General features: G+C 51.4%; 1 protein-coding gene across 1 annotated transcript in view; it reads left to right on the plus strand.

Moving 5' to 3' along the window:
* Window positions 1-4,424: 4,424 nt before the first annotated feature.
* COLGALT1 (collagen beta(1-O)galactosyltransferase 1) overlaps window positions 4,425-21,337 on the plus strand; it is a 28,986-nt gene continuing 12,073 nt past the window's right edge. The window contains exons 1-6 of the mRNA XM_077329350.1: window positions 4,425-4,783; window positions 9,565-9,675; window positions 11,179-11,296; window positions 13,835-13,969; window positions 16,551-16,755; window positions 19,081-19,200. Of these exons, the coding sequence (XP_077185465.1) occupies window positions 4,545-4,783; window positions 9,565-9,675; window positions 11,179-11,296; window positions 13,835-13,969; window positions 16,551-16,755; window positions 19,081-19,200 (928 nt within the window). The 5' untranslated portion in view covers window positions 4,425-4,544. The remainder of the gene's footprint in view (window positions 4,784-9,564; window positions 9,676-11,178; window positions 11,297-13,834; window positions 13,970-16,550; window positions 16,756-19,080; window positions 19,201-21,337) is intronic.

The following is a 21,337-nucleotide window of genomic DNA, read 5'->3' on the forward strand; positions in this document are numbered from 1 at the left end:
TGAGATCTTGAAAGCAAGCCCAGCCTGAATATGACTTTTGGTTAACTGGCAGAAAGGGGAAGACAAAAGGGGAAGCAATTCCTTCGAAGCGGGATCTGTGTTTCCTTGTGTCGGGTGTGTGAGGTCATGCATGCCAACCTTCCACAGACAAAAATAGCCACTAACTCGGCCTCCTTTCTTTTAATCTCCTGCCGCAGAAAGCTCCCTGAGCAGGCCTCCCCTGCCCCCTCCCTGTCCACAAAACCTCTCTCCGCGGTACTCTTTTAATGAGCCATCCTGCCAAAGGACAGGGTCTCTGTGTTTTCGGTTAAAGACAGCCTAGAAAATACAGGCTGTCCCATAATATGATAGCTCCCGTTCCAAAGAAGCCTCGCCCAGCTGCGTCACCGAAACTCCCAGGCTTGGCCCTGCAGGGTGTACTCAGGGCAAATCAGCCGTTCTCCAGAGATCCTTGTTTACATGTAGGGAAAGCTTCACAAGGCCTTGCCCAGGGTCCCCCATCCTCTGCATTTTCCCCGTTAAGGGGAAAAGGCTGGTCAAACAAATCACAAAGATGATCTGACTCCTATGGCTCGCTGAGGGACTGTGGGCCAGTCACAGTTCTCTCAGAGCTCTCTCAGCCCCACCTACCTCTCAGGGTGTCTGTGGCGGGGTTGAGGAAGGGAAGGCGAATGTAACCTGCTTTGAGTCACGAGGGCTGCTGGGGGAACTGCAAACTAGTCACAGTTCTCTCAGAGCTCTCTCAGCCCCACCTACCTCTCAGTGTGTCTGTTGTGGGGTTGAGGAAGGGAAGGCGAATGTAACCTGCTTTGAGTCACAAGGGCTGTTGAGGGACCATGGAGCAGTCACAGCTCTCTCGGGGCTCTCTCTGCCCCACCTACCTCACAGGGTGTCTGTTGTATGGAGAGGAAGGGAAGGTGACAGTAACCTTCTTTGTGTCACAAGGGCTGCTGGGGGACCATGGACTAGTCAAAGTTCTCTCAGAGCTCTCTCAGCTCTGAGCTCAGCTCAGCTCTCACACCTCCCTCCCTGGGTGTCTGTTCTACGGAGAGGAAGGGAAGGTGACTGTAACCTGCTTTGAGTCGCAAGGGGTGCTGGGGGACCGTGGACAAGTCAAAGTTCTCTCAGAGCTCTCTCAGCTCTCAGCTCAGCTCAGCTCTCACACCTCCCTCACAGGGTGTCTGTTCTACGGAGAGGAAGGGAAGGTGATTGTAACCTGCTTTGAGTTGCAAGGGGTGCTGGGGGACCGTGGACAAGTCAAAGTTCTCTCAGAACTCGCTCAGTCTCACCTACCTCGCAGGTAGGTAAGGAGAGGAAGGGTAGGCGATTGAGACTCCTTTGAGTAGAAAAAAGTACAACCCCTCTTTTAAGAGTTAACATGCAAAAATCACATCCTAGGATCCTTGGGCCAGTCACTTGCTTTCTCGGCTTCACCTACATCCTAGGCCCTGGGGATCGAGACAGGAGCAGAAGAAAACCACGTTCTCCGCTCTGAGCTCCTCAGAGGAAGTGCAGACTGAAAATATATTTGATGCAAACTGAGTTGCAGTTCTTCCTTGGGCATCGTAGCTTCATACATTTCATTGGCATTACGTTCTGGAACTTTTGAAAGCATCCCTGGCCCTTGTTCAGACTTAACTTGTTCAGACTTAAAATAATTTTAAAAGTTTTGTCGAAGAAGAGTTGGTTTTTGCATGCCAGTTTTTTCTACCTGGAGGCTCACAGTGACTTACAACACCCTGTGAGGGAGGGGAGGCTGAGAGAGCCCTGAAATTACTGAAGAAGAAGAGTTTTTTCTTATATGCCGCTTTTCTCTACCCAAAGGAGTCTCAAAGCGGCTTATATTCGCCTTCCCTTTCAGACACAACAGACACCCTGTGAGGGAGGGGAGGCTGAGAGAGCCCCGATATCACTGCTCGGTCAGAACAGCTCAGTCAGGACTGTGACTAGCCCAACGTCACCCAGCTAGCTGCATGTAGAGGAGTGGGGAATCAAAGCTGGCTCACCAGGTTAGACACCGCTGCTCTTAACCACTACACCAAGCTGGCTTGAGACATGAGAAATGACAAAAAGCCTTGGTGGGTATGCTTGGATTTGGGGGGGGGGGGTGTGTCATGAGTGCTTTTGTGACACAGAAATTTAGCTTTCCCCCTCTTGGTATCTCCAAGCCAGGAAAACAAGCAAGAATTTCCTCTGCCATATTTGTTGCTCCGACTCTCCTCTAGTTGCCGAGGTAACCCACGATGAGTTGAGTCAGAATGTGGGTGGGCAATTGAATATCCAAATCTGAATTATCCAAATTTGCTTTCCTTTGCACTGAAAGCAGCGTGGAGAGACACTGTGCTTCCTTCCCAAAATACAGGCGCTGGAATCTAGCACCCACTGCAGGGTTCCCTGACATGGCCCCTGTGGGCACCGTGGCTCCTGCCAATGCTTTTCATAAAATGGGGTGTGGCCAAGGCCTATTGCTGGCTGCCCTCCTGTTGACTGGAGATTGGCTGTGATTTCAGCAGATCTCCAGGCCCTACCTGGAAAATGGCAACCGTGTTCAGAGCCCCCTAGATGCCCACTGGTTGGCTTTTAAAGTTAGATGGGCCTTCAGGGCAGTCAAGCAAGGGAGCTCTTGGGTGTCCTAGCCGGGGAAAGATCTACGGATGTCCTGTGATTTGGGAGAGAGTGTTCTTGGACCATCGCCTGTTCTGATGCAATCCCGGACGTTACTGAAGAAGCTGGCTGATGTCCTGTTTATCGCAGGATTTTAATTCCAGGCAGTTTTGCCACCTACCTGATTGGGCGTGGGCTTCCTGGAGGCTTGAGGGTGGAGCCTACTGAGGGTAGGGCTTGCAAGGGGAGAGACCCCAGGGGGGCTGTAATGCCAGAGTCCACTGGCCACTTCCTTCAGGAGAACCAACTGCTGTCACCTGAAGATCAGTTATGAGGCTGTGGTTTCTCCAGGCCTCACCTGGAGCTTGACACATCTAGTTAGAGAGCAAGGGTGGCCGAACTGTGGCTTTCCAGATGCCCATGGACTACAAATACCATGAGTTCCTGCAATCATGGTGCCGGCAGGGGCTCATGGTAACTGTAGTCCACGGTCTCCTGAAGAGACACACTTTGGCCATCCTGGAGCAAGGCTGGCCAAATGGGGGCTTTCCAGTTGCCCATGGACTACAATTCCCATGAGCCCCTGCCCACTGGCCATACTAGCAGGGATTGGTCGTTCAGGGTCCCCCGTAAAATCAGTTTAGCCACCCCTGACATGCAAAGGTAGCCAAACTGTGGCTCTCCAGTTGTCCATGGACTACAATTCCCATGAGCCCCTGCTAATTGGCCATACTGGCAGGCACTCATGGTAATCATAGTCCCTGGACATCTGGAGTCACAGCTTGGCCACTAAGCATAGCCAAACTGTGCCTCCCCAGTTGTCCATGGACTACAATTCCCAGGAGTCCCTGCTAATTGGCCATACTGGCAGGCGCTCATGGTAATTATAGTCCCTAGACATCTGGGGAGTCACCGCTTGGCCACCTCAGGGTAGCCCAACTGTGGCTCTCCGGTGATCGTAGTCCATGAGCCCCTGCTAGTTGGCCATGCTGGCAGGCGCTCATGGTAACCATAGTCCCTGGTCATCCTGAGAGTCACCGCTTGGTCACCCCAGGGTAGCCAAACTGCGGCTCTCCAGCCGTCCATGGACTACGATCCCCATGAGCCCCTGCCTTAGCGGCAAGGGCTCATGGGAATCGTAGTCCACCGGCAGCGGGAATTCCACGGCTTGGCCACCTTGGCTAGGAAGGTTAGCCAGGGGTAGTCCAACTGCGGCCCTCCAGATGTCTATGGACTACAATTCCCAGGAGCCCCTGCCCACTGGCCATACTAGCAGGGATTGGTAGTTCAGGCTCCCCTGTAAAATCAGTTTGGCCACCCCTGACATGCAAGGGTAGCCAAACTGTGGCTCTCCAGTTGGCCATGGACTACGATTCCCATGAGTCCCTGCTAATTGGCCATACTGGCAGGCGCTCATGGTAATCATAGTCCCTGGTCATCCAGAGAGTCATCGCTTGGCCACCCCAGGGTAGCCAAACTGAGGCTCTCCAGCCGTCCATGGACTACAATCCCCATGAGCCCCTGCCTTAGCGGCAAGGGCTCATGGGAATCGTAGTCCAAGGACAGCGGGAATTCCACGGGTTAGCCACCTTGGCTAGGAAGGTTAGACCAGGGGTCGGCCCTCCAGATGTCCATGGACTACAATTCCCAGAAGCCCCTGCCAGCATTCGCTGGCAGGGGCTCCTGGGAATTGTAGTCCATGGACATCTGGAAGGCCGTAGTTTGACTCCCCCTGATCAGTCGCTCCGCAGCTCCGGCCACGCGCGCTTTTGCATCCCAGGCTCGCTGGGGCCGGCGGGCGCAGAAGCCCCTCCTCTTAAAGGGGAGGCCCCGGCCGCCCCCTCCTCTCCTCTCCTCTCCCCGCCCGGCCGCGCCCCTTGCAGGCGGCCTTTCCCGTCGGCGGGCTCGCGAGTGGCGGCGGCGGCGGGGGCGCCGGGGCCATGCCTGTGCCTCGCCGGGGCTGGGGGCTGCCGCTGCTGCTGCTGCTGGCGCTGCTGGCCGGGTGGGCGCCGCGGCCGGCGGGGGGCTACTTCCCGGAGGAGCGTTGGGTGCCCGAGTCCCCCCTGCGCCCCCCGCGCGTCCTCCTGGCGCTGCTGGCCCGCAACGCCGCGCACTCCCTGCCGGCCGCGCTGGGCTGCCTCGAGCGCCTGCGCCACCCCAAGGACCGCCTGGCCCTCTGGTGAGTGGGGGGGGGGGGAGGAGGAGGAGGAGGGCGAGGATGGGGGATCCCCCCCCCAAAAAAAATTGGAGGGCTTTGCAAAAAAGTCTTTGCATGCGTGCGCACACGCACAGAGAGGATCGGGAATTTGGGATTTGCAGAGGGGCTGCTAGGGGGGAGAGAAGAGCAGCGAGGAAAGTGTTTGCAGAAATGCACAGGGGAAAAAAAGAGTTCGGTGTTTGTGGTTTGCAGAGGTTTCTGCGGGGGGGTGGGGGGGTGGGGAACGAGAGCAAGAAAAAGTCTTTGCAAAAATGCACATACACAAAAAGCATGGGGGATTTGTGAGTTGCAGGGAGGCTGGCTTGCGGGGTGGTGGGGGTCGTAACAATGGCAATACAGATCCACGACAGTATAGGATTAGGAATTAATGGTTTGCAGAGAGGCTGGCGGGGCAGGGAATAGAATCATAGAATCATAGAGTTGAAAGGGGTCACCCAGGCCATCTAGTCCAACCCCCTGCTCAACGCAGGATCAGCCCAAAGCATCCTAAAGCAATAGGAGAAAAAGAGCATTTCATTACACCAAGGAGTCCCCAAAGTGCTTACAAACAGTTTTCCCTTCCTCTCCCTTCAACAGACACTTTGTTTGGTATTTGGGCTGAGAGAGCTCTAAGAGAACTGTTCTGCCAGAATGGCTCTAAGTGAACTGTGGTGCAAGGTCACCCAACTGGCTGAATGTGAATGATTGGGGGAATCCAACCCAGTTCTCCAGATTAGAGCCTGCTGCTGTTCAACAACTACTGCAATGTGGCTCTCAATAATAGCAATAAAATAGATACAGGTTTCGGTCACAGTGTTGGTCTGAAGCAACAGAACAAGGTTTGAGGTCAGAGGCACATTGAAGATAAACACGGTTTAACCCTGTGTTGCTTCTATGCGGAATAAAACTTCGTTGGCCTTCAAGGTGGACGCAATAAAAGTTCTTTCAGGTAATAAAAAACTGCTTGTTGTAGTGTCTCTGAGCATGTACAGAGGGGTGCCCTACTGAAGAGTACTTCTATTTTTGGAGAGCAAACTTGGCGTAGCACCTAAGAGCAGTGGCTTCTAATCTGGAGAACCACGTTTGATTCCCCGCTCCTCTTCCACATGCAGCCTCCTGGGGAACCTTGGCCAGTCACAGTTCTCTCAGAGCTCTCTCAGCCTTGCCTACCTCGCAGGGTGTCTTTTATGGGGAGAGGAAGGGGAAGGAGAGGGTTTTGCCCCTGAGAGACCCTATGGGAAGTTACCTGCAATTTAACAATTTCAACAGGTCAAGCAAGCACAGTAAGATATAAGACATATCATACAATTTATAGCATGAAATTACACAGTTTTACCAAACTTTTATGGAAATTAAAACTACCTAACTACATTTGATTTATGGTACTTTTCTTTGAGAAACCCCACAGCTTATACAAAACGAGGGACTCACAAACATCCAGATTTTTTTTCCCTGCACTGTAAGCCAACACACGTGGTGTAAAGTTGCAGGGTACAAATATTCTGCTACCTTTTTAAAATGTGCTTTTGTTCTAGTTAACATGTTCAACACATTTCTATCATCGGTCACTGCAAAATCAGTCCAGCAGTGTTCCGACACTCCTTAAAACCATTCTGCTTCTGCACATGCTCAGAGACAGGCAGCTTGTCCCCTTTGCCAGGGGTCAGCTTTTGCAAAAGGGACAACCAACGCAAGTACGTGGTACCCCTGAGCGCGTACAGAGTGGCCTCTTCTTGAAGGGTGCTTTTCTTTTGAACATCCGGCATCTTCCCCAGAGTTGGGAAGTAAAGAAAACACGTAATCCGGCCTGCCTGCGCTCCTGTCCTGGCAGCTAGCCAAATGCATGAAATTTAAGACGGGCCACTGAAATTCTGTAAGCGTGGGCAGCCTGAGTGGCAAAAGGGGTTGTGCTGTGTGAAGACTGCGGGGTGGGGAAGATCCCTACGTGGCAATTTGTCAGGGTTAAGCAAAAAAAAAAAAGATAAAATATTACCCTGTTTTAAAAAGGCATGCTTTGGCTAACATTCTGTCTCCAAACTCAGGCTTAAGGGGTCATAAGTCACGAATGTTATTTAAGTTTGCAAATGCAGATGTTTTAGGGTAGGGTGGCCAAACTGTGGCTTTCCAGATGTCCATGGACTACAATTCCCATGAGCCCCCTGGACATCTGGAGAGCTACAGTTTGGCCACTCCCAGTTTAGGTGCTGTCCTAAACAGAGTTGCACCGTTTCTCTGTTTAGGTTTGCACTGTCAAAATGTGAATTGTTATGGTAAGCGTCTCCAACCTTTTTGACCCTGTGGGTACCTTTGGGGTTCTGATACAGCATGGTTGGCATGGCTCCAAAATGGCTGCCACGAGAGGTGGAGCCTGGCAGAAATGGCTGCAGCAGTTTACCTTCAGACATATAGTGAAGCTCCTTGAGTTGTGGGTGTAGCTGCTGGCAAAGGAGCGTTTTTAAAAATCTGTTCTGTCAATCAAATCTTTAGTGGCCAATCAGAAGGCTTGCTGTCTCAAAGTCCTACCTGGCCATGCTATAAACCAGGGGTAGTCAAACTGCGGCCCTCCAGATGTCCATGGACTACAATTCCCAGAAGCCCCTGCCAGCGAATGCTGGCAGGGGCTTCTGGGAATTGAAGTCCATGGACATCTGGAGGGCCGCAGTTTGACTACCCCTGCTATAAACACTAGGTAGGCACCATTTTGGGGAGTCCTGGGTTATGGACTTGTTAATGTCTGTTCTTGGATTTACATGGGGGTTTCTGCATGCAGGTTTGACTGGGATATATTGGGATGAAGGGAGACCAGATTTGGCCGAGTTGTATAGCTGTCTTCAACCTAGAGCTGAGGAAATATCCTTTTTAAAGGTGGATCTGGTGCAAAATTATTATTATTTATTATTTATTTACAGAATGTATATATCTTGTCCTTCAGGCCTTGTCAGGGCTGCTGAGGCAACTGACTTGAAGTAAAAACATGAAACAGCATTAAAACCAAACAGAACCACATCAGTCAGACAGAAGCTAAACGACACATACAAAAGCATAAAACAATTAAAATGTAGGGCAGGGACCAGAGCTTTCCATTTGTTTCATCCGAGCTGGAAGAATACCCCGCAAAATACCTGATTAGTATTTTTCAGGTTATTAATTCAACCAGATTTTTAGGGGGCTATTTTTTAACTATGCGAAATCGCTGAGCACAAAAAGCGTTGGGTTTTTTTGGGGGGGCGATTGCTGAATAGCTGCAGTTGAAGTGCATTTCAAGGGCCCTCAGTCCCTTTAAATGCCTTCGGGATGAACTCGCAGCCTGCAGGCTCAATTAAGTTTGGGGGGGGACCCCCAATCTGTAAATCAACCAGTTCATTAAATAGGACAGCCCTAATGTCTCCAGGGCAAGGGTTGAGCAGTAGTGGCTTCACACCACTGTACAGTTCGGACACCCCAAAAATGGGGAAGTGTGACCAAGTGACTTTGGAAGCTCCTGAAGCACCGTACGGTTTCCCATCTGAAAAGAAGAAGTGGAACTCTGGAACAAGGCCACAGAGAACTGACTTCCTCTAGGCCACTGGGTCTCAACCTTCCTAATGCCGCGACCCCTTAATCCAGTTCCTCATGTTGTAGTGACCCCCCAACCATAAAATTAGGCAAGGGTTCTTCCACAGAGATGAAACCGAAGCTGACCCATGGTGTGAAGATCCATAGTTCCTGATTGTATATAAATTGGGTTTTTCCCGGGGTTTCTCAGTTCAGTTCTGCCTCTTGCCCCAACATGCCGATCTCTCTCTTTTTTGCTGCTCCAGAGAGACGAACGCTGTAGCTCGATCTACCCCGCAAGGCTGTTGTGGGGATGGTGCCCTCTGGCCAAGCTGCTTGCCCTGCCACAACCCCTGTGAAAGGGTCATTTGACCCCCCAAAGGGGTCCGCGACCCCCAGGTTGAGAACCACTGCTGTAGCCTGACATGGACAGCTCAAGCGAGCATGATCTTGTTAAATTCCAGAAGCTAAGTAGGGTTGGCCCTGGTTGATGAACCAGACCTCTCTGACCCCGTTGCTGTATTTGGGAACTGCTAAACGGTGGTTGGGAGCGCTACGAGGAGAGCAGCCCTTTAGATTTCTTCCCAGACTTTCAGCTCAGTGAAAGCCAAATGTAACTGAACCCTCTCGTGAGCTTTGGAGGAACTCTGTCCCCTTTCTAAAGAGTTTTAAGCCTTTCGAAAAATACAAGGACCTTTATTATCTCAGCAGCAATCTAGCTATTAAAGTAATTGTTCCGGACGCTGCAGTTATCTTTAATTCTAGTCAGGATCTTGAGTTTGCCAGCTTTGGGATGGGGAGTATCTGGAGATTTTAGAGGTGGTGGGTAGGCTTGTGCACCAGGGGCCCTATCTGGACCGATTCCGCTTCGATGCCCATTTAAGTCAATGGTGCCATTGACTTTAATGGGAATTCTGGTGTTCCTGCCTTTCCCGGGGCCTGGGGCGGTGGAGGTTCCACTTCCACCCTCCAAACTTTCAGGGTAGCTCCGGAAGGCTCTTCCCTAACCCACATCCGAATATCACAATGATTGGACCATGGGGTCCATGTCCAGGGGTTCCCAAAGAGGGTGCCCCCAGCTCCTCCATTCTGTCCAAAGGAGAGTCTGTCCCATTGGGGCTCTTGGTAGGTAAGAGGGAAGTGGGGGTCGGTGGGTCACGTGACCTGAAGTGACTTTGGAGTGGTGGGAGTGGTGCCAGCTTGTGTCTCATTCTCTCCCATCTTTGCAGGGTGGCGACTGACCACAACGTAGACAACACAACAGCTGTGCTTCGGGAATGGCTGGTCAACGTTCAGAGCATGTACCACTCGGTGGAATGGCGGCCCATGGAGCAGCCCAGGTGAGTGAGCGAGCGTGCGCAGCAAGGAAGGCATGTGATCTACCTGGCCACACTTTAGAGACGAGGAGAGAGACCTGGGGCAAAACGACACAAAAACCCTGGAGACTGGACTTTGAGCCGGAGCTGATTCCGGAACAGTTGCATTCTAACTTCAGCACCTGTTTCCCATCTTACATTTTATAGACACCATAGTTGGGTTTGCAGGTCTGCATGAGCCAATCTGTTCACAGATATCTTGGCTCAGTTAAGAATTTTGGTATTGGGTGAGATGGAGGTTGCATGAGCTGAAGTTCACCTGGAGCCTGCGGAGTCTAAAAGCAACACACTGGGGCCCTGCAGGGAATGGAACCAGGCTGATACCTTCTAAGAAAGGCTTCTATAGATTTGTAGCCAGTGAGGCATGTGCTGTACCCTGAACAAAGTAAGATTCTGACTTCAGGTACTCCGGACTCTACTGCCCATGTAAATCATGCTGCTCTAATGCGTAGTTGTACAATTGCTATTCTTTTGTATAATGTATTCAGCCGCTTGTTAATTGATTTTGGTTTTTTTTTAATAAAAGAGTCTCAGGATGTTGAATCACAATGATTACAATTAGTGTTGGCACAGTTCTTGTTTGGCTATGCAGTATGAACACTGACGTCATGTAACAGCATGGCCATTCAAGGGATTGCCCACCCAGGTTCTACTTTGAATTCTCCACCTTGAAGCTCTGGCATAGAATGGATTAGGCAGGGCTCTCTGAGGCTAAAGCTATGTAAGAATTTAAGAAAAGTCCTGCTGGATCAGACCAATGGTCCATCTAGTCAGATGGTCCATCTAGAGAGCCAGCTTGGTGTACTGGTTAGGAGCACCGACTTCTGATCTGGCGAGCCGGGTTTGATTCCCTGGTCCTCCTCTACATGCAGCCAGCTGGGTGACCTGGGGCTCCCCACAGCACTGATAAAGCTGTTCTGACCGAGCAGTAATCTCAGGGCTCTCTCAGCCTCCCCTCCCTCACAGGGTGGCTGTTGTGGGGAGAGGAAAGGGAAGGCGATTGGAAGCCACTTTGAGACTCCTTCGGGTATAGAAAAACGGCATATAAGAACCAACTCTTCTTCTTGTCTAGCTTCTATCTTGCACAATGGCCAACCAGTTCCTCTGGCATTCCAGCAATATGACATAGGGGCTGGGTCCCCTGGTGTTGCCTCCTGGCACTGGAATTCAGAGGTTGACTGCTTGTGAGTGTGGAGGTTCCCTTTATTCACCATGGCTAGCAGCCAACGATTGACCTATCCTCCATGAATCTGTCAGAATGGATTAGGCAGGGCTCTCTGTTCTGCTTGGAGAAGGTGCCACATCTTAGTGGGAGATCCGGGAGCATAAAGGAATGAAGTGAACCTTATAGGGGACGAATACCTAGGGGTTCATGACACCCAAGCACAGGGTGATGCCGGTGCTTGGAACGCAGGGAGTCTTACTGCTTTCAGAGAGCTGAAACGTGGGCCTCGTTCTCCCCAACAGGTCTTACCCAGACGAAGAAGGGCCCAAGCACTGGTCTGACTCCCGTTACGAACACATCATGAAGCTTCGCCAAGCAGCTCTGCAGTCTGCCCGGGACATTTGGGCTGATTACATACTGGTAAGGAAGGGGAGTTGGCGTGGGAGTGTCTTGGGAGGAGCTGGGCGGTATCAGGTTGTATCGCCGAGCGGATGGGGCCGACCTGGACGCACAAAGCTCCCTTCTACTGAGTCATCCCGTTGACCCGTCAAAGTCAGGATTGTCTACCCAGACTGTCCCCGGCTCTCCAGGGTCTTAGGTGTAAGTCTTGAGCCTTCGGGGAGGGCGGTATATAAATCTAAATAAATAAATGAAAGTCTTCCATGGCACCTACTGCCTGGTCATTTCAAATAGAGACGCTGAGGATCGCACCTGGGACCTTCTGCGTGCCAAGCTGTACCAGTAAGCCATGGCCGTTCCCCTCTGGAAACGCATTCTACAGAGGGGGATCAGGTTCCTTTTTGACCCATCACAGTGAGCGCTCTCCTGCAGGTCTTCACGTCCTGAGAGTTCACATCCGGCTGGCCAGCTGCATGGCTGGGGCAGGTGGATTTGATACCTGTACAAGCTGTAGAGTTTTGCGACCCAGTCTAGATCCAGGTGGGTTGCTGGGTTTGCCTGAAGTAGCAGAACAGAGAAGAAGGAGAAGAAGAAGAAGGAGGAGGAGGAGGAGGAGGAGGAGGAGGAGAAGGAGAAGGAGGAGAAGAAGAAGAAGAAGAAGAAGAAGAAGAAGAAGAGTTGGTTCTTATATGCCGCTTTTCTCTACCTGTAGGAATCTCAAAGCAGCTTCCATTCAACTCCAAAGTTGGAGTCCTAGTGTGGCTGCGCGTGCAGCTTCCGAACCGCGTCCGGCCTGCTCATCCTTGCCCTTGTTTCTCCCAGGCAGACCCCTCCCTCCCAGCTGGGATGGGATTTCAGGGTGAATCTGGAGCCAGCCGAACAGCTGTTCTCCAAGAGAGCCAGCCCCTTGACTTCCCCTGCCTCCTACTTCCTCTCCGAAATTAGGTGCTGGCCTGCAGCCCAGGAATGCCTGGCCGGAAATGATCGGTGTATCTATACCCATTTCTAGGGCTAGATGGCGGAGAGGGCTTTTCCGCCCCAGTCGTGGAAACCAGCGGAGCCTGTTTCTAATATGTTACGTTTCCTCTCGTCCTGGTGGGAATAGAGTAGCAACAGGCACGTATCTGAGCTCTGGCTGTGATCCTTATGTGAGGGCAGACTGAACAGCTGTCTCCTGCAACCAAAGTGCCTTCCAGTAATTCATAGGTGGAAATAGAGTCACACACACACTGTTTTTGTGGGAGGGAAATAGCCCTGACCTGGATGTCTCAGGCTAGCCTGACGTTGTTGAATCTCGGAAGCTAAGCTGGGTTGACCCTGGGCTTGGGGGTGGGTGGGAATGGGAAGGGGAAGGGGAAGGGGAAGGGGAAGGGGAAGGGGAAGGGGAAGGGGAAGGGGAAGGGGAAGGGGAAGGGGAAGGGGAAGGGGGGGTGCCCGGGTGAGCATGTCCACAGCTATGCTCCCCCAACCACATTGTGCACGATCGTGCCACCTCTGGGGCATCTCGAATCCTGAAGAATGTTTCAGGAGGTTCCCCATTATCACATGCAGATTAGAGTTAGCCAGGCGAGAAGTGGCAGTCAAGCTGATTAGAATGAATTAGTTGGTTAGCCAGTCCTCTCCCCACAACGGACACCCTGTGAAGAAGTAGGTCTGTCAGAGGGTGCTCTGAGAGAGCTGGGACTGGCTCAAGGTCACGCAGCTGGCTGCATGTGGAGGAGTGGGGATTCAAACCCGGTTTTGCAGTATGCTAGGGGCATCTTTGCTTTGGGATGCTTAGGGCTGATCCTGCGTTGAGCAGGGGGTTGGACTAGATGGCCTGTATGGCCCCTTCCAACTCTATGATTCTATGATCTATTAGCATTGGGTCATGGCTCCCTCTCCACTTCCCTCTTTTGGGGATGTGCAGGGGGTGGTGGATAGTTGATTGCCCCGCCATGTTTCTCCTTATGTTGTAATTTTTATGTCCTTAATTTTAACAGGGTTTTAATGGACTTTTGTAACCTGCCACAAGCCGGCTCCGGGAGTGGCGGGGAATAAAAATCTAAATACTAATATATTAGTATAATAATAATTAGAAGCCACCAGGCAGGAGTTGTTCCCCAGGGGGCATGAGGGGATCCTCAAAACCAGTGGTTCTCAACCTTCCTAATGCCATGACCCCCAACCATAAAATTAGGCCAGTGTTCTTTCGCAGAAATTAAACCAAAACTGACCAATGGCGTGAAGATCCATTGCTCATGATTGTCTATAAATTGGGTTTTCTGGGGGGGGGGTCTCAGTTCAGTTCTGCCTCTTGTCCCACCATGCCGATCTCGCTCTTTTCCACTGCTGCAGACAGACGAACGCTCTCTCTCGATCTACCCCGCAAGGCTGTTGTATAGATGGCACACCCCCCCCGGGGGTGGCCACCCCCTCTTGCTCTGCCGCAATCCCTGTGAAAGGGTCGTTCGACCTCCAAAGGGGTCCCGACTCCCAGGTTGAGAACCGCTGCTAAAAACTGAAAATGGAGGCTCGGCTCCAAAACTGACCCTTCTTTTCCGCCGCGTTACTTGGCAGTTTGTGGACGCCGACAACCTCCTGACCAACCCCGACACCCTGAGCCTCTTGATAGCTGAAAACAAGACGGTGGTAGCTCCGATGCTGGATTCCCGGGCGGCCTATTCCAACTTCTGGTGCGGGATGAGCTCGCAGGTGAGTGAGCGGCAGTCTGGCTTGATCAGGTTCCTCATCATCTACAGGGGCCTGGCGGTCAAGGGCAAACGCAGCCGTCGTCGAAACGCCTCACGATGCTCCGGCTGAGGAGGGGAGAGAGGTGTATTTGTGGGACGCTGTCGCAACCAGTAAAAATGTTTATTCTGCATGTTGCTTTGGTTCCTGTTTTCTTGCCCTGTAATATAGCTGCTGTTGGCTACATTGTGATTGTAAGATGAGCGCACTTTAAAGATACATGGAGATTTTTACACCTAATGCATTGTCAGACTCAGTTCCGTTTTTGGTAGAAGAAGAAGAAGAGTTGGTTCTTATATGCCGCTTTTCTCTAACCGAAGGAGGCTCAAAGCGGCTTCCAGTCGCCTTCCCTTTCCTCTCCCCACAACAGACACCCTGTGGGGTGGGTGAGGCTGAGAGAGCCCTGATATTACTGAAGAAGAAGAAGAAGAAGAAGAGTTGGTTCTTATATGCTGCTTTTCCCTACTCGAAGGAGGCTCAAAGTGGCTTAGAGTCGCCTTCCCATTCCTCTCCCCACAACAGACACCCTGTGGGGTGGGTGAGGCTGAGAGAGCCCTGATATCACTGCCCGGTCAGAACAGTTGTATCAGTGCCATGGCGAGCCCAAGGTCACCCAGCTGGTTGCATGTGGGGGAGCGCAGAATCGAACCTGGCATGCCAGATTAGAAGTCCGCACTCCTAACCACGACACCAAACTGGCTCTATAGATTGCTGAAGGCGGGGCCTAAACATGCATTTTGGTTTCCCCAGGTGCATGTGATAAGATATGCCCTTCGAATTCTGTGCTAGGAATGGCACGATCAAGATTCTGCTGGTGTTCTCTTGCCTGTATTGTTTCCTAACCCGACATGGTCCCGGAAGAGTCCTGCTTGCCCCATCAGGGAAACCTTCCCGTGTCCCATCAGTAGAGGCGTTCCCACATTCTCCCTTTCCTCATTTTGTTCCTGTTCCTTCAGATCTCTTTTTTTTTGTGCTGCCTGCATTCTCCACCCTCTTCGGCAGGCTTTCTCAACCAGGGTTCCGTCAAACCCTGGGGTTTCTTGATGGCCCTCCAAGGGATTCCCGAATGGGTGGGAGTTAATTAATTTTAAATATATTTTTTAAATTGTTAAACCTTTTGTCAGGTGATATGACCTTATATGGTCACGTCGACCTGCCCTCCGTCTCAAAATAGCCAATGATGGGCCTGGAGAGGGTGGGATGGGTGGGCGTGTGCACAACTGTAGTTCTCATGTTAAGCTGCAACTTGATTACTTTGTCTCTCCTGCCTCCTCCCTCTAGAGCAGGGGTAGTCAAACTGCGGCCCTCCAGATGTCCATGGACTACAATTCCCAGGAGCCCCCTGCCAGCGAATGCTGGCAGGGGGCTCCTGGGAATTGTAGTCCATGGACATCTGGAGGGCCGCAGTTTGACTACCCCTGCTCTAGAGGTAGGGGTAGGAGTGGGGCGGGGGGAGTTTTCCGCCATGTTGTTGGGTTGTTGGTCAACTATATCTGTATTTTTTGTCCCTTTTAATGGGGGTTTTAACTGGACATCTGTAACCTGCCACGAGCCTGCTTGGGAGTGGCGGGTAATAATTATAACAATAACAACAACAACAACAACAACAATAATAATATTTTGCATATTCACACCACTTCTGGGGTTTTTCAAAATCTGAGGAATGTTTCAGGGGCTTCTCAGCTGTTAAAAAGTAGAGAAAGGCCACTCCAGTGCTCAACTCGATATTATACCCGTTGGTGTTTGGCCTAAAACCCTGCAGTTTAAATCAGCGGGGAGATGGGCTGGATATAAGCCGGTGTCATATTGAATTGAGTGCCAGAGGGAGCAAAACTCATGGAAACGACCTCCTTTCCCCATCCCTAACCTGTGGGCAGAATTCTTTCTAGGTATTGCTTGACTACCGTGAACCTTCTGATTTTATGGGCTGCATTTAGGTCAGCCCCAAATGGGGCTCTCCAGATGCCCATGCACGTCACTGGCAGGGGCTCATGGGAGTTGTAGTCCATGGACATCTAGAGTAGCGATCTCCAACCTGTGGGCTGCGGACCACATGTGGTCCGTCGACTAATTGGAGGTGGGCCGCGAAGGATGCCTTCTCCCCCCCCCCCTGGCCCTTTACTTCATCCCCCCCACCGGTCCTTTACAACACACTTCGGGTGTCATTGTCTCCCATCCCTCCCAGGTGGGACTCTCTCGTTGCAGAGAAACAAGCTCAGGGTTCCCATTGATTTGTCATTGTCATGAGTTAAAATTTCCATGAAAATAAAATGTTCCTTATGTTCATTGTTGTGGCGTGTCTGTATCTTATTTTGAAGGGATGTTTAAACATCACCATAGCGCTCAGAGAGCCTTAGGGCAGTGGTTGAGAGTAGAGGAGTAAACTACCCCCCCCCCCCCAAACCGGGCCTCAGTAAAATTGTCAAGTGTTGAGTGGTCCCCAGTGATAAAAAGGTTGGGGACCAACGATCTAGAGAACCACAGTTTGGTCACCCGTCTTTTATAGGATAGCTCATGTGGCCTCTCCCCTTTGGTCTTCCTACAGGGCTATTACAAGCGCACCCCGGCGTACATCCCCATCAGGAAACGGGACCGCCGGGGCTGCTTCGCCGTTCCCATGGTGCACTCTACCTTTCTCATCGACCTGCGGAAGGAGGCCTCCCAAAACCTCGTCTTCTACCCACCTCACCCGGACTACACTTGGGCGTTCGATGACATCATCGTGTTTGCCTTCGCCTGCAGGCAGGCAGGTAAGTCGGGGCATTGGCCTTTGCATATCAAGAATGATATCAGCCGGTCTGGAGCCAACCGAGAAGAAGGGAGAAAGAATGTAACGCAAACCCCTGAATTAAGAACTCAGAGGTTAAAGAATCTTAACTTTTTTACCATTGAGAGCCCCCTGAAATAAACTTCAGGCTTCGAGATTCCCCAGAAGTGGCACGGTCCTGTAGAACACGGGTAGTCAACCTGTGGCCCTCCAGATGTTCATGGACTATAATTCCCATGAGCCCCTGCCAGCATTTGGGAATTGTAGTCCATGGACATCTGGAGGGCCGCAGTTTGACTACCCCTGCTGTAGAATATGGTTGGGAAGCAGAGCTGTGTACACACACACGGAACCCCTCCCCTTCTGGCCCCTCCAGGCCCACCATTGGCCATTGGGGGGGACAGGTTGACATGATCATATGTAGTCATATCACCCGATAAGTGTTTATATAAAGTTCCAATGGGATGGAATTAATTCAAACGAAATTCCATCTTAACACCCAGAAGAAGTTCCTGACAGTCAGAGCGGTTTCTCAGTGGAACAGGCTTCCTTGGGAGGTGGTGGGTCCTCCATATTTGGAGATTTCTAAACAGAGGCTAGATAGCCATCTGATGGAGAGGCTGATTCTGTGAAGGCCCAAGGGGGTGGCAGGTGACAGTGGAGGAGTGAGAGGGTTTTGAGCGTCCTGCAAAGTGCAGGGGGTTGGACTAGATGACCCAGGAGGTCCCTTCCAACTCTATGACTCTATGATTCTTGGCTTGATGGTCCAAGAACATTGCTGTTGTCATCCATTCGGTCGAGTCCGACTCTTGGCGATCCCATAGCTCAGCTGTCGCTACGATCTCTGAATCCCGTGCAGCCTCCCTTAGCTGTGCAACGTTCTGGCCAGTGTCCATTGTGTCTAACTACCATGCTCTTTGTCAGCTGGGTTTCCTTTTTCCCCTGACCAGTCCTAGCATAATCTCTTTCTCCATTGAGTCGGATCGCATGATAACAACCATAATAAGCGAGCCAGGGTTTTGCCTGCCGGAGATATATCAGAATTTATGCGCTGTAGTGTTTCCTTGTTTGTAACTTTTGCTGTCTATGGAGCCTGCAGAAACCTTCTCCGGCACCAGAGTGAATCGATTCTTCCCTTGTCCGTTTTTTTCATCGTCCGACTTTCACAGCCCAAGAATACAGTTAGCAAAACCCCATCCGGTCCCAAAAAACCTTTAACAGCTGGAGTTTGGGAGGCTTGGGAAGAAGAAGAGGGCAGGACTACAGCTCTCCTGCAATCTCTTTGATCATAGGCCCAGAGTTAAGCAGGACAAAAGGAGGCCCCTTGTGAGTTTGAATAACCAAATGTGAAGCGTTAATATTTTGCGTGTTTAAAGAAGGTAAAGGTAAAGGTCTCCCCTGTGCAAGCACCGAGTCATGTCTGACCCTTGGGGTGACGCCCTCCAGCGTTTTCATGGCAGACTCAATACGGGGTGGTTTGCCAGTGCCTTCCCCAGTCATGACCGTTTACCCCCCAGCAAGCTGGGTACTCATTTTACCGACCTCGGAAGGATGGAAGGCTGAGTCAATCTTGAGCCGGCTGCTGGGATCGAACTCCCAGCCTCATGGTCAGAGCTTCAGACAGCATGTCGCTGCCTTACCACTCTGCGCCACAAGAGGCTCTAAAGAATGTAGGATTCAGCAAAAGAAGTTGACAGGGAACCTTACTGTACATTAGTGACTCAGAGGCTGAGATTCAGGCCCTGTTTCTTCGTACACAGCTTCGTCTCCCATCTCCAGTTTATGGGGCATAAAGAGCACCCCTTGGGGTCCCTACATTTTGGAAGAGTTTAAAGAGGTGTTCTCCATTTCCCAAAAGCAGCAACAGAAAGTATGCCATAAGCCTGCATGGAGTCCCCATTTCAAGAGCAGGTCCCTGGCCCATGGGCGCATTTGAACTTCAGAGTTCAGAGAGGGGTCAAATGCTTACCTCTGGAGGGGGGAGGGGAGGGGAAAAGGGGAGGGGTGGTTGGTGTGGGAGGGGGAGCGGAGGAGGGGGAGCTGTCACCCTGATGGAATATACCACCTTATACTACTTATAACAGGGGTAGTCAAACTGCGGCCCTCCAGATGTCCATGGACTACAATTCCCAGAAGCCCCCAGGGGCTTCTGGGAATTGTAGTCCATGGACATCAGGAGGGCCGCAGTTTGACTACCCCTGACTTATAACATGATTCCCATGGAGGCCAAAAGGATGGAGAGTCATGTATGGAGAGTCCCTCATGCTCCTGTATGCTCACTCCCATGTTCTTTCCCCGTTGGTCGCAGAGGTCCAGATGTATGTGTGCAACCGAGAAGAGTATGGCTCCCTGCCCGTGCCCTTGAGGTCCCACAGCACCCTGCGCGACGAAGTAGAGAGCTTCATGCACGTGCAGTTGGAAATCATGGGTGAGTGTCCCACAAAACCAGAGGTAAAAGGCGGCGTGCGTGTTCTTCTCTATCATTGGTTTCAGCTTCTCAACTGGGGTTTTATGAAACCCTGGGGTTTTTTGGCGGCCTTGGAAGGGTTTCCTGAATGGGAGAAGAAAAAGAGTTGGTTCTCATACGCTGCTTTTCTCTACCAGGAGTCTCAAAGCAATCGCCTTCCCTTTCCTCTCCCCACAACAGACACCCTGTGAGGAAGGCGAGGCTGAGAGAGCCCTGATATGACTGAAGAAGAAGAAGAGCTGGTTCTTACATGCCGCTTTTCTCTACCCAAAGGTGTCTCAAAGCAGCTTACAGTCGCCTTCCCTTTCCTCTCCCCACAACAGACACCCTGTGAGGGAGGTGGGGCTGAGAGAGCCCTGATATTCCTGCTCGGTCAGAACAGGGCTGTGGCGAGCTCAGGGCTGTCTCAGGGCTGTGGCGAGCTCAAGGTCACCCAATTGGCTGCATGTGGGGGAGCACAGAATTGAACTCTACACACGTGTACAGCGTTGCAGCCTGGGTTCTGACATTGTTCAATCCTAATATAGCAGGTGATAATTTCAAAAGATCGGCCAGCGTGTGAGAAAGGATGGCGGGCTAGACGGACTCCTGTTCCGATCCAGCAGGGAATCTTCTTCTGTTCTTTTCATGTGCCGGTTGCGATCAGCCCCTCCCCGAAAGTGCATGAAAATATTAACAGCTGAATGCACATAATGGGAAGGTCCGTTGGTGCTATTCGTGTCAAAATGGGAATCATAGAACCATAGAGTTGGAAGGGGCCACACAGGCCATCTAGTCCAACCCCCTGCTCAAGGCAGGATCAGCCCAAAGCATCTTAAAGCATCCAAGAAAAGTGTGAATGCTGGGCCATTTTAAGTCAGAGCTTGGCTTAAGAACAAGCAAGCTCTGTCCGTAGACAGTGGGGGTTAACCAAGGACTCCTGTCCTTGCGTTCTGGAGCCAGGATAATGAGAAATTCCCCCTCGCATCCCTTTGGAGGACCTGAACTAAATATTCTTAAGGCTTTGCAAAGACGTTCAGCAGCAGAGTTCTCCGGAAAGAGAGATCAATAGCCTTTAATTCTGCTCTGACCTGGACAGATAGCATGTTGGACGCTAATCGTTGGACGGGAGACGAAGAAAATTCAGAGGTCTTGCTACACAGAAGACGGCAAATCCAAACCGACCCTTTCTGTCTCTTTCCTTGCAACCTGACGCCACTTTGCACCCGTAGGACCCCGTTGACTTTCCGCAGACTTAGAAGGGTGTAATTAATAGCGCCGTAGAAGTACAGCTGAAACAATGGTTCTTGTTCCAGGGCTTTTCTTTGCCGGCTCCTTCGTTCCAGTTCAGGGCACCTGGCTCAGTCTACCGTGCCGAACCTGCCCTCCCACGACCGCGTCTTGCATCAAAGAGGCCTGTGTGTCCATCCGGCAGCTTTCGGGTTCTGGAGGAGGTTGCTGGGCTCCCTCCCTTGGGGACGCTTTACAGTTGGTCTTTGTGCCGTCGGCAGCTGGACAAAGATCCCTTTGTGAACGCCGGCAGCCCCTTAAAGCGGGGATAGTCACGGCTCTCCCAAGGAGGCCGAGGCGAGGGAGCCGAGCAAACAGCCCTCTTTAATTAACAGCGGCTCGCCTGGGAGAAAGACGATGGCTATATATATTTTAAACTGGCTGTCCTCCCCTTTTTTGGATTAAAAAAAGATGCGTATGCTGCGGTTCGTTTCTTGGCTCAGCAGACCCAACGGCTAACAAGGAACATATTCACGTAGGCCGGTTCTGGGTTGGTACAATCTTCTCACTGGGTTGGACTATTTTGGGATGCCTGGGGAGGGCGTGTTGTTTGAGAGTTTCCTCATGCCGGAAGGTCCCTGCATGTGGAAAGCTAGTTGTCCAGGAAGAAAATTTATAATAATAATAACTTATCGGCAGAGAGGAAATGAATGTGTCTCAGGAAGCAGAAAGAGCAACGAGGGATAGTTCCAGAGAACAGTACAGGGTAACGGATGGAGGTTTCGATCTCAAAAGCTTATATATACCCTGGAATGTCTGTTTCTAAGGCCATCCGTTTCAGCTTTCTCAACTGGGGTTTTACGAAACCCTGAACTTTCCTGACAGCCTT

This window comes from Paroedura picta, chromosome 3 (genome assembly GCF_049243985.1).
Source record: "Paroedura picta isolate Pp20150507F chromosome 3, Ppicta_v3.0, whole genome shotgun sequence".
In the NCBI taxonomy this organism is placed as follows: Eukaryota; Metazoa; Chordata; class Lepidosauria; order Squamata; family Gekkonidae; genus Paroedura; species Paroedura picta.